Genomic DNA, 13,635 nt, shown 5'->3' with positions numbered 1-13,635 from the left:
ACACACACACACACACACACACACACACACACACACACACTCCATTCCCCCTCCCCCCAGCCTTTTCAGAATTTCTCCAGGCTGGGATAACCTTCCCCATCCCCTGAACTAAACAACTCAGCCCAGGGGCTTGGGCTGCTCTCCCCTATGTAATCCAGTTTGGTTACTCACCTCCTTTGTCCTTGTAGCTACTTCACCTCTCCCTTCCCCTCCCCCTCTCCACACATGCCACTCTGTTTGGTCCTGTTCACTCTGGATTGTCTCACAAGTTTCTCCCTCCGGATCTGCTCTCCTACTTATCTACAGTAAACCTTCTCCTCCAACATTCCTAGGAGGAGTCATGGCCTTTCCTTTTTATTTATTTATTTTTTTGCTTTTGTTTCTGTGTGTGTTTGTTTTTTCATTTAGCCAGGTCGATATATATATATATATATATATATATATATATATATATATATATATATATATATATAGAGAGAGAGAGAGAGAGAGAGAGAGAGAGAGAAATATATAGTTCAGAATCTAATATTTTCTTATGCATAATAAAAATAATAATAAAAGAACACACAGTTCTCTGTGGTGTGAATATATATTTATTTATTGGCATACATATGTGATGTCTTTTAAATAAAATAAGGATCTTTAAATTAGACGTGGTCAAAAGATTTCCAAATTTGAGGTGCTTATATTTTTACAGAGAGATAATGTTGAACACTGACTTGTATGTTTCTGCATATAGTCAATACATTTTATATACAGAAAGCCTAAGAATAGAACTAAATTGCAAATTTTGTCTGTGAAAGTAAATATATCATAACCAAAACAGTGAAACTCTTTGGAGATGAAAGATGTTGTCTCGCCTCCAAGCCATTCTTTAGGATAGATGTTGTGCTTTTAATAGGGAACCTATGACTGTTGGCAGCATCTCTGTGTTCTCAGAGGCTCTGAACTAGCACCTCCCTTGTCTCCAGTGGATCTCAAGGGCTGAACCTGCAGCACCCCAGTTACTCAACAAAAAAAGGGTTTATACCACACTACACAGTGCTTTCTTTTCTGGCCCTCGCTCTTACAGGATTCAGTGAAAGTGTCTACCATCTTGGTTGCACTGGTTGATGGTTTAGATTAATATTTAGAGTCTAGCATCTCTCAGATCAACATAATGCTACTTAAATTGCTACTAATAATTTTCTCTTTCATATAAATCCATTCAGCATCATGCTTGCTTTGAATGTTAGCACCTACAGTAGACATTTTTCACATATTATAACAAATAATCTATCTTGCAACATAATTAATCATCTCTTACCTATGAATAATTCTTGAACAAAAAAAATTATTCAGTTTTTATCTTAGAATAGGGGAAAGAGCACATTAACAGTGTGGGAACCATGTTTTGACATAACTATATTGATGCTGAAAGTAGAATCATTTGGTGTTATATCCTTTGTTGTTGTTTTTGTTTTGTTTGGTTTGGTTTATTTATATTGTTTCCTGTGGGAAGTTTTATTAATAAATACAAAATGCTTTCATCTTCAAAGAAAATGAAACATAGTTTTGCTAAATAGAAAACACGTTGAAGAATGCCTACGAACTTAAGCTATGAGCAAGAGGAGAAAAGAAGGCAAAGGAAATCTTTATGTCTACTTTCTCTTGTGTCTGGGACATACAGTCTGTTCTCTGTTACTCGTAGTCACTGAGCTGAATACAAAACCTGGTATACTTTGGCCTAAGATTTGGCATTATAATACCATCACCAAAATTTTAGTAACAATTTTGATGCCTTCCGAACATTTCCCCTAATTTCTAAAGACTCGAGGGCAGCAAGGGTGGGGGTGGGGAAGACACTTATGTTTCTTAGAACTTCATTGTCTACCAAGTTAGTGTAAATGATATGTTTGTGACAAATCTGTATTTTTAATGGCGTAGTAGATTTATATGACATTCATCTAAGGAGCTATCTAAATTAAATACTGCTTAATTAAAATTAAAGGTATACTCATTTGTTTATGTGTATATTATACGTGTTTAAATATGGTATGTAATATTAAATACAGGGAATGGCGATTCAGTTTTAGTGGGGTGAAACGAGAAAGGAAAAAAGACATGGGGAAGGTGCAGTGTAGGTGATGAACCAAGCAGGGGTTGGAAATAAAATGATTTACTAGAAAATGTATGAGGGAAATCAGCCAGCATACTGAATCATTAGGACTCTGTTGAACCAGACAGAAACTTGCAGGGCTGAGGAGAACTGTGTGAGAATGTAACATTTTGGAACCCTAGAAGTTGGAAGACCTTGTAAGACCAAAGAAAGCACCGTTGAACTGAATGTTAAATACAGGGAAGGTTGACAATATGGGAGTACAACGCAAACAAGTCATGTGACTACGCAGTCACTCTCCAGTCATATTTGTAACAACATTTAAAATGTTTGCAGTTGATTATTACTCATATTAAAAAATCATTTTAAAGCAATGAAATAATTAACTTTCTCTATCAGTGATATAACTTAAAACACATACTTATTTTTATGAGGATCCCTCTATCTGATATATTATTCTACACCATGGCTTTTTGAGACCATCTCTAAATGTGAGTGTCATTTTCCTCACCTAAAGAACCCAGGGTACCCTATTAATGGCTCATAAAGACATCTGGTAGTTTGCTTCTAATTTTTTCAAGTACAGTAGGATTTTATAAAGTCTAATAGACTGAGTTGGAAAGCATACCCGAATTGCATCAACCATTACTTCTATTTAAAAGGCTCTCAGAAACATTTGGATGTCGGGATGGTTTTCTCTCAGAAAGCCAGTGGATATGAAACTGGAGTTCGCTCATTATGTTCCAGCGGAAATCTGCCTATGGAAACTCTCGTGATGAAAGGCTCACCTTTGCCATGAGAGATATTGATGATCTCTGCTTTTCACTCCTTTCAGTACCTAGTAGCAGGCTCAACCTCTGCAGCCATAATGAAATGTGCAGTAAGAAATCAGCCAACATGAAAGACTCTGCAGGCGCTTAAAACGTTAGCAGTAACTGAAGAGAACCAGCTTTTTATGCTATAAACAGTTCTTTTAGATATTTATTACAAAATATTTAATTCTAATGAAATCAGAGACAAAATACTATATAAAATCCATGTAAGTGTATGCAATGCTAAAAGTAGGGTTGCATAAGATAAGTAAATGAGCTACTATAGGCTTTTCTCAGTTGAGCATAAATGATTCTTAAAGTAGACACGGTACATCCACACACGTTAAAGCGTCTACTTCAACATCATTTTAAATGCTATTAAAATAAGCTATATTTGCAGCCATTGAGTATTGACTCAGCCGTGGGCATTAAAATATTCATAAAGATTATACCCTTATGATAGTAACACATTTTGTTAAAGAAGAGCCTAAAGAACAGAAGAGTTAAGAAATGTTACTCATCTAAAAGCAGAAGGATGCAGACTCAATCAAAGCAGTTTGATTTCAAAATGTTTTTCCCCTTTGCAATTTATGTGTCCTGATTTTGAAAAACAGATACCAATTCATTATGCTTTACTTCTTTTACTCAAAGAAGACAATGAATAGAAGTTGGCCCAAGCACACTAACCCCAACAGTGAGAAACAGAAAACCATCAAGCATCACACTGAGACAAAGCTTGGAGGGTAAAGAAAACATGTTAGTAATGAATTTCAAATTGCAATCACCTTGTACATAGTGTACCACGCTACACAAAGGCATGAATGTGTATGTCTGAAGGCAAAAGTGTAACCACTGAAAACTGTGAAGACATTAATCGCAATAAGCACACTACAGAAGAAGTATTTCTGAACTTAGGATTTTTTCCTTTATATACCTACTAACTAGCTCAAGATGTCTGGCCTACTGTTCGAAATGGACATCAGTGTTAATGGTAAAATGCATATAAGTTGTCCAATTTCTGAGGATGTCAAATACTATAGGGGAAATGTCTTTGTTAGCATATAATTCTTGAAAGAGGGATCAGAGACTAGTTTGTAAACACTTCTGACATTACATAAATAACTCTTGAAAAGACAGCTGGACGATAATTGGACAGTTTTAGATGAGTAACAGAGATAAAGCAAAGTATACTTTAATTTTAAAAAACAATAATATATTTAAAGACTCATGAAAATTTTGTGCTCTCTTTGCCAGTACATACATTAAAATTGGAATAATCCATAGATTAGCATGACACCTCCTGTGCAAGTTCAGCATGAAAAAAACGTGAAGCTTTCATATTTCATAGACATTATATAATAAAAGCATTTAAATAAAGATGGGCTTGAAAACAAAATGAGGCAATCCTGTTCAACTCTATAAGATCCTTTATTTTTTTTACTAAAAGAACAAATAAATTTTTATGCAATAAAGATATAGGACAATCTTTAACATAATATTGGTAACATTAATAGAACCTATTCTTAAATTTTTAATGGGATGTGGGGTGGAGATTGAACATGTATTGAGCTACCTTTAGTTGTGGGTCTGCCAAGAGTGCAGAGGGTCCTTCTCTTAGACTTAGGCAGCAAGAATCACTAACAAAGGTTTCTCCCCATGGTGGGTCTTGATGAGAGAGACAGTCCTTATTTGTTAAAACTGTTTATTCATGATGGAAAAGATACATATGAATTACTCATGGTGGGCCAGAGGTTAAATACCTTTTCCAGGAAGGAATGTCCTGTAAGGGAAGCTCATTGGCTAAACCCTCAAGCCAGCCCATCTAGATACCTCATAAACATGGAGAACCCGGGGTCCTATGCAAATGATTGGTTGTCATGGTTCTCTTAGTGAGGTGTCCTGGTCACATGCTCCAGACAGGAATCTGATTCAAATGCCTTCTACTCTCAATTATGAGTATTACCAGGGTTCCTTAATCTGCTTGGCCTTACCAGTTTTACTGTCTGGTGACATGGTTCCACTTGGCCTATAAAACGTTAACAGAATCTATTCCTGACTCTTTAATGGGGTCTGGGATGGAGATTAAACACGTGTTGGGCTATGTTCTGTCACTTAACACTTTAGGGAAGAGAGTGGTTACCCCATGAAGCACTTCAATGCAGAAAGCATAAACAGTACTAATGACTTAGACATTAAAGGTCACTACTAAACAGATCCACATTAGAGTTAATTCTTGGAATCATAAGACTTCCCCCAATAAATCATCTGTCATCTGTGGTTTTCTTACCTTAAAGGCAGTAGGGAAATTCTGTTTTAAATAAGTATCAATAAGTTTGTAGGACCTTTCTAGCTTAGTGTAGAAGAAAAAACAAAATATAAGATTTTATGGTTAATTTCTTTGGCATTACTGTGTTTGTATATTTCAAATACCTATATATTCATTTAGTCCCCAAAACAACATTGTAAGATGTCTTCATGATCTATAGTTTAAATAAGTAAAGAGACTTCTTTTAAGTACGTGTTGAGAGCATAGTACAAAGGTCCTTGTGTCCACATATCTCCAGAAACACCAGAAATGCTAAGCACACAGGATTATCTTTCCATTTAAAAAGAAGAAAAATCCATTAGTCCATCCAGAAAACTGATTAATAGCCTGGTATTATCTGCATTATCTGTTGGGCCCGGCCATATCAATCTATTATAACCAGGACCAAAAATGGCTAGTAATCCAAATGATCCTTACAGCCCATTTGGGGCTCCCCCAAATTCTGGCCATTACAGCCAGAGGCTCCCCCAAACTCTCACATCCAGAACCAGACAACTTTTAGGCTAATAGCCCAGCAGACCTCTATGCTATCTGTATTACTGAGACCAGGCCAGACCCTTAGACCCTTAAGCTAGTAAGCTAGCCACTGAAATAAACAATGACTCAAAGGAACATCTGGGGAGGGGAAAGCAAAGCCTATTTTAGTCAGAATATTGACCTATGATTTATTTTTTTGAGAGGGTTTTGTTTGGATTTAGCATCAGAGTGATACTGGTTTTGTAAACTATTTAGGAAATGTTCCTTCGTGTTCTATTTTACAAAATACTTTGAGGGATTTTAGTGTATGCTATCCTTTGAAGATCTAGGATAATTCTGCACTGAAGTTATCAGGCCTTGGATTATTGATTCCTTATTTTTGTTGTTGATGTGAAATTATTTTTCAATTACTGCTTCTATCGCATTGGATGATAGGGTCTATTAAAACTATTTAGTTCATTTGGATTTAGCTCACCCCTAACAGAGGAGCTATGTGCAGTTGGTAGATACAGGAACAAGGAAAATGAGTTTTCTTTAAGAAAGTAGAAGACTACACATCCAAGAATATATGGGCAGCACAAATTAGACTTAATGGGTGTTAAAAAAAAAAAAAAAAAAACAACCAACCAACCAAACAGCAGCAACAGCAGCAGTAACAACAATAAAAACAACAACAACAAAATAACCACTAATTTGGGTTGTGTAGAAGGTGATCGTAGATATAGAAGTATTCAAAGATGGGATGCATGTGGTCACAACACAACATTCCCAAAGATAGAATATGAATTTATTTTAAAAATAAAATATAATAGAAAAGACAGAGCTAAACATTTAGCTAGGAGCAACATTTGTACAATCACAATGTTGCTAGTATTTGCTTGTGGACATGAATCTTCTCTGCAGAAAAAAAAATCAACATAAATTTAGGCTTCAGAGTATAGAAAAAGCATCAACATTTACTAAGGGACAGAAACACAATGAACTCTGAAGAAAAGGCAGCAGAAATATACTCAAGCTCTTCATTGTCAAACAGGGGGAAATCATGACTTTGTTTAAGGACATTAAAGATAGATAAGGACATTAAAGATAGTTTAGTGTTCAGTGAGAAGAGCTCCCTGTAACGTCAACACTGTCTACATAGCCATTATGCAGAATAAAATTTCCTAAGTGAAGGTAAACCTAAAGTAGCATATATTCTCCCTATGCTCGTGTGACTAGACAGGCTCACTGCTCTACCATCAATATCCAGGTGCAGGGAATTGCAGACTAAGACTCCAGACAGTCTACATACCCTGACTTTGCCAAATTTTGGACATGCTGGAAGGTAATACAGAAGTATATAAACTGGCATGGCAGCTGTGCAGAAGAATTGTATAGATTTTTTTTTTTAGATTAAATCTGAATTACTGAATTTAAAAGACCATGAATGCATTTAGCAGATTAAGTAGAGTTATAAAAAGAATTAACGAAGTGTTGTCTCAGAGGAATTTATTAGCACACAGAAAAACAAGCCAACAGAAAGACTTTGGAGAAGAATTTTTAAAATGTTAAAGATATGTGAAGTAAGAATTTAAAGAAGACAAAAGCAGGTTTTTTTTCTTTTCTTTTTTTTTTATTTTCTTTATTTACATTAAAAATGTTATCCCTAAAGTTCCCTATACCTACCCCCCCACCCCTGCTCCCCTACCCACCCACTCCCACTACTTGGCCCAGGCCTTCCCTTTTGCTGGGTCATATAAAGTTTGGCCTCTTGTGAGGCTATGCCAGTGCCTGACAAAAGCAGTTTTATGTGAAGAGTTGATGAGGAGACTGTTCCAAGATATCATAGATGAAAGAAAAATGTAAATGAGCAACTCTAAGGACAACCTACAAGTAAGTTGATGCCTGTAAACACTGCATAGATCCATAGGTATCAAAACAAAATGATTTTGAAAGGAGCTAGGTAGAAAAGTAGCTCAGAATGTAACGCTTTGAAATAATTTTTCAATAAGATGAATGACTATCCAAAGACAGTGGAACTATGTGTTGACAAAAAAACAAAACAAAAAAACAAAACAAAACAAAACAAAAACCCCAAACCTATAAGCCTATAAAACTGTGTGCCTTGGAAATATTTTAATAAAGAAAATATTCTTTGCATATCAGTATCATAGCTATAAGCAAAGATGTGATATGGAATTCAGAATAGTGACTACAGAAATACAGAAAGTGATCATGGGTCACAGCCCTTACCGCACTAAGGAACATGGGGCTAATGAACTCGGGATAGAAATGTTAATGTTTCAGTTGATGTGTAATAGAATTTTAAAAGCAATGGAAAATTAAAATTCATTAGTTGGTAACATATGTTAGGATGAGAGCTAAAGAATAAAAACATTTTCAGAGTTAGTTTTTTTTCAAATACTGTGATGATGGAATCAAAATATTAGAGTAGGTAAATCCCAACTGACAGCAAGGTAGGGGTTGGATAATTGAATAAATCCAACAATCAAAAAGAAGGCAAACAAACAAAAAAAAAAACTAGAAAAAAAATACAAAGTGAGAACAAACAATCTTATTCAAACAAGTAAATGAATGGATACTAAGTATCCGGGTGCAGAGAATTGCCCAGCAGTCTGGAAATGACAGGAGATAGGAATTGACTTATCTGGAGATGTCTGGGAAATGGAAGGATGCTGAATGTTTCAGAATAAAATCTTCTCAAAATGTGAAATGCAAATATTAGATAAATGAATGAATAGATACATTAATAGTGTTGAAATATACTGTTAAAAACTAAGTCTTAGGGCTGGTGAGATGGCTTAGTGAGTAAGAACATTGACAACCGAAGGTCCTGAGTTCAAATCCCAGCAACCACATGGTGGTTCACAACCACCCGTAATGAGATCTGACATCTGGTGTGCCTCAAGACAGCTACAGTGTACTTAATTATAATAATAAATAAATCTTTGGGCAGGAGCAAGCAGGGACTGAGAGGGAGCAGGGTTGACTACAGCAAGCAGAGGTCCTAAAAATTCAATTCCCAACAACCACATGAAGGCTCACAACCATTTTTACAGCTACAGTGTACTCATATACATAAAATAAAATAAATAAATCTTTTAAAACTAAATCTTAGAGACAAATATAAGTTTACAGTATAAAAACATGAACTTTTAAAATTTAAAATTTATATGGTTTATAACTTTAATTTTTTCAAATTCTATTTTTAATGATGGTTCTTAAATACTTTAACTTTCCTGTAGTCAACTACCCACTAGAGGTAGCAGAAAAGAAAGGATAAGGGGGAAATGGACCTGTTTAGAAAGGTTCTTTGGAGCAACTCCCATCCGTGATGTCTGGAAATCGGCAGTTCAGTTCACAGGTCAACAGTGGCAGCTTGATCCACTCGCACACACTTCACAGATACACCAGTTCGGTAGAGTAGGGTTAGGAACAGCTCAGATACTGACAAGACCTGATAGAGACAGCCAAGCCTCAGCCTTGGCTCAAGTCAGCAGGAGGAACCAACAGAAATATCAAAAGAAGTCCTCTGGGCTGTGAAGATGAGAAGATCAGTGAAGATGAGACTCACAAGCATTGCACAGTACCAGCAAGCCAAGGTCGGACTCCGGCACTATGTGGAATCGTTTATACCCTCCAAACATCATGTGTCCTCCCAGTGCCTTGCCTCAGCACAGATCTTGCCTCAGCACAAGTTTGGCCTTAGCAGATCTCTTGCCTCAGCATGTACATCAAATAAGTCTCCAGTCTGTGGAAGTGGCAACAAACTGCAGCACACCACCAGAAGCTTTTTGGTGTGTTTCTCTCTATGGCATCCTGACAAATGCAGCTCAACTACACAATGTAAGGCAGACCAATACATGCCTGTTGTTAGCAAAGAATCCTTCATCACGTGTCCTTTCACATGCTTGCCTTAGCAGAGCATCCTCTTTCCTGTGTCTGCTTCAGCGAAACATTCCTTCAAGTATTTGCCCCAGCAAAACACCTTCCAAACAACTTTCCATAGAACCCTTGAGTTTCCACTTCAATGATTTGACAATACAGTTGAGAAATAGGCAAAGCAAAAGGGAGATAGAGTTACAAGACAAAAAAATTTAAAACTACTAAAATCTTTTAGGTGATGTTAACCCACTAAAATGAGTAGGTAACCAATCAATTAACGAGTCAGTCCTCGTAGGCACAATCTGACCTATCAAACTACAGTTTCACATGGGAGCATTCCTTCTTCCTTTTCCTCTGGGTGACAGAGCAAAACCCTGTCATACAGAAACATTAACACCTTTGGAGGATTGGAGGAGTGAGTCTCTATGGACTTTCAACTGACCATGAGTCATCCTAGTAAAAACCAAAAGGGCTGGGGGATAACAGGAGAAACACTTTGCTACCAGAGTGACTCACATACACACAGAATCAACAGGCCAACCATATACTGGATTCTCATTCTTTTCTTCCCATTTGTAGAATTGACATCACTGTTGCATAAGGCATCACTTCCTGCTCCACTTAGACAGGTGGTCATCTTTTTATTTTTTTTAATTAACACTGTCATAGAGTGCCCCCCCCACCCCCAGCTTTCATTTCCCCCCTGGTTCATGCCCTCTTTTCAACAACAGGTATTTTTCTTCAATGATGATGCTATTAGGACTTAATATGAGTAATAATTTGATCAGGTATGTCCTGTATTTCATGTAATTTTCCTAATACTGACCCTATAAGACCTAACTGTAACATAAGGGCCAAGTATCCTTGCATAGACTCTCCTACCTTTCTACTGACATTTTCTCAAGAGCCACAGTGGTAGTTCACATACCACCTCTGGTTGCTGATTTGTGTTTCTCTAAGCTTTTCCTGCTCACTGGCTCCTTGGCCAGTAACCTCCTCTCATGGCTGGGATGCCCTCCTTTCTGACATACACTCCTTTCATGTCCTGTGTTTCCTAAAAGCACAGCACAGGTCCCACCTTTCTCTAAATGCTTTGCCAGTGTTATAGGATGAAATACATTAAAAGCAAGTTACCTTTTTCTTGCATATAGAAAACTCCTTACTATCTTTAGGGAAAGACCTATAAGAGAAAAATTTGAGTAGATAAAACTGAGATTGACAGAATGACTTAAAAATCTTTACTGAAAGAAGACTGACCATTGAATTGGCTGACAAAGAGGATAGAGACCAAACATATTTAACTAGCACCACAGTGTGTAAAGATTTCCAGACTTAGTTACAAATTCTGCAAAACTTTAAGCACTAAGTAAGGCCCACCAGGTACAGCTGACAGTTTTTATACTGCCCTTTCGGCCCCATATGGTAATACATCTTCCTTGATACAAATGTGTAGGTCACATCAATTTCAGAGATTGACTTTTAATTGAAGATTATTAAAAGCTTTAATAAAGATTCTTTAAAAAAAGGAAAGACGTGTTTTGTATCCTATAAATGGTTTATTGGAAATTCCATCATCAAAAAAAAGAAAGAAAACAACAACAACAACAACAAACAGTTAGGTAGCTTTGACAGCAAGTTTCAATTATATGAAAAATTCCTAAAGATACCAAATAAGTGAGTTATTACAGTGGAAATGAAAGCTATCTTAATCTGAGGTATAATTTGCAAAGTGTGCTTAAGGTTTGTACATGAATTCTGTGGATTTTCAGTCCAAGAAAATCAAATTAATCCCTTTTTAAAAAACTTTTGCTGATTTGTCTTACCTGTTTTAGGAACCAATAAGCATCAAATCCACAAGCTGAGCTCAAAAAGTGATAATTATAATGTACAGATCAAACTGAACTTTTTCTTCTGTACATTCATATACAAGTTTAAAGTCCTGTCTTGATTCTGTTTGTGCATCTATAACCACATTAGTGCCTTACCATGTAAATGAATAATCGTGAAAATTATGTTGTTTGTTTTTTCTGGAAGCAGCTAGAAGGAAACAAAGAAATTTGTAAATGTTTTTGGAAAACATTGAGTCTTATTTATTGTCCACACTGAGAAAACTTTATTTCCTGGCTCCCTTTAAATATACTCTCCATCCACCTCTTATTCTTGTTCCCTGTAACATGTGTTATTAAAAATACCCTCTCCTAATTGAGAAGCCAAGGAGATTGCTGTTTTGAAATCCTCATCTGTTTTAACCTGTCTTTTTTCCCAGATCCCCCAGCTGTGGAACCAGCATTCTTGGAAATCCGTCAAGGACAGGACAGAAGTGTGACCATGAGCTGTAGAGTCCTGAGAGCCTATCCAATACGTGTGCTGACCTATGAGTGGCGTCTGGGCAATAAATTATTACGGACCGGTCAGTTTGACTCTCAGGAGTATACAGAATACCCACTAAAGAGTCTTTCCAATGAAAACTATGGAGTTTATAACTGCAGCATCATAAATGAAGCTGGAGCAGGGAGATGCAGCTTTCTTGTTACAGGTAAGACACTAAATTATTTTGTTTTTTTAAAAAAATATATGCCATCAGAACAATGGATCTTAGGCTCACATGGATGTTAGAATGAAATCACTTTATAAATGGATGGGTTTATAAATTTACCATTTGGCCGTTCTAGCTGCAACTTTTACTTGCTTGCTTTCAGGGCAAGTCTGCCTTTTTGATGGGAACAATGTCTGTGCCTATAAAACAACACAGACCTTTATCTGAATTCCAATGAAGTGCAGAAGTTCTGATTTTGTTGGTTCATTTCAGTGATAGCACAGCTGATGTGGTCAGTAGTATGACTGAGATAAGATTGGAGGTATAGATAGATACCTGGGCTGCTGGGTTTTATGAGGAGCAGAAACGTTTTGTTTTCTTACTATTTATTGCCTCTCAATGTCCAAGCCTTTCAGTTTGTTCTTGTCTTGTCACATGTTCTCAGATATTTCAAGGTAGAGCAATAAACTGTACACAAAGTATGATAAGTGGGGATCACTGATGAGTTTTGATGTCGTAAACAATTGAATGTCCGATTTGTATAATTTTAGGCCCTTGTTGAAATTATTGAAATATTCTCTATGCTATAGTAAATATATTCTTTTGCTATTTTGAACCAGAGTTTTGAAATATATTAAAAGGAAATTACCTTTTCAATGTTATTTTCTCTTAGTAAAATTACATTTGACTGTTAGATCATTTGTGATATTAAATGAGGAAACTGGCCCCTGTGTCATCTTTGAAAAGCTATTATGAAAAAAAGGAAAAAGTTCTGGACTGAAAACATGTTCATTAATAAGAAATCTAGGTGTCACATTCTGGTTATAAGAAATCTCTCTAAAGCTGGACTCTCTTTGAGCCATTTTTGCTTTCTGAAACATTATATTAGAGAGATAAAATTCACTTTACTACCAAGGAATATGAAGTTGTTTTTTCCACTGTACGCTCCTTTTGATTTTACTAGACTCTTATTTTGGCCCATGTCATTGAAAACCTTTTTGATAATTTGTGAGCATGCGCACCTTACACATGTGTAGAGGTTAGAGGGCAGTTTGCAGGATTTAGTGCTCTTCTAACATATGAATCCAGGGATGGAATTTGGGATGTCAAGGTTGGTTTTTTGTGACCTTTCATACTGAACCTTCTGCCCTTGTAAAGGTAACTAGGCTTTTCTGCATACCCCCTTGCTTCCAAATAAAGGACATGGAGGCCTAATAAATTCATTGTAAACTTCAGCATTATTGCAGGGCAGATGCTCATTTATTCTTGCCTGACTGTGATGGCCTAAGCTACTTCCCAGCCCCGTGATTCAGTCTTTGCCCTCTGAGTCTCACCCTGGATGCCTCTGCTTCTCACCGTCCTCCTGTGACGCCCCTGCTCATGATGAGCACTTCATGGTGAATCTCTTCTCTTCTCTTCTCTTCTCTTCTCTTCTCTTCTCTTCTCTTCTCTTCTCTTCTCTTCTCTTCTCTTCTCTTCTCTTCTCTTCTCTTCTCTCCTC

General features: G+C 36.6%; 1 protein-coding gene across 1 annotated transcript in view; it reads left to right on the top strand.

Annotated features, from left to right (window-relative positions):
• Positions 1-13,635, top strand: part of Mdga2 (MAM domain containing glycosylphosphatidylinositol anchor 2) — a 744,628-nt gene that overhangs the window by 640,448 nt on the left and 90,545 nt on the right. The window contains exon 9 of the mRNA XM_021202038.1: positions 11,865-12,134. Within this exon, the coding sequence (XP_021057697.1) occupies positions 11,865-12,134 (270 nt within the window). The remainder of the gene's footprint in view (positions 1-11,864; positions 12,135-13,635) is intronic.

The sequence above is a fragment of the Mus pahari genome, chromosome 7 (genome assembly GCF_900095145.1).
Source record: "Mus pahari chromosome 7, PAHARI_EIJ_v1.1, whole genome shotgun sequence".
Taxonomy (NCBI): Eukaryota; Metazoa; Chordata; class Mammalia; order Rodentia; family Muridae; genus Mus; species Mus pahari.
Note: the sequence above shows the minus strand (reverse complement) of the source record. Positions and strands in the feature narration are given on the sequence as shown.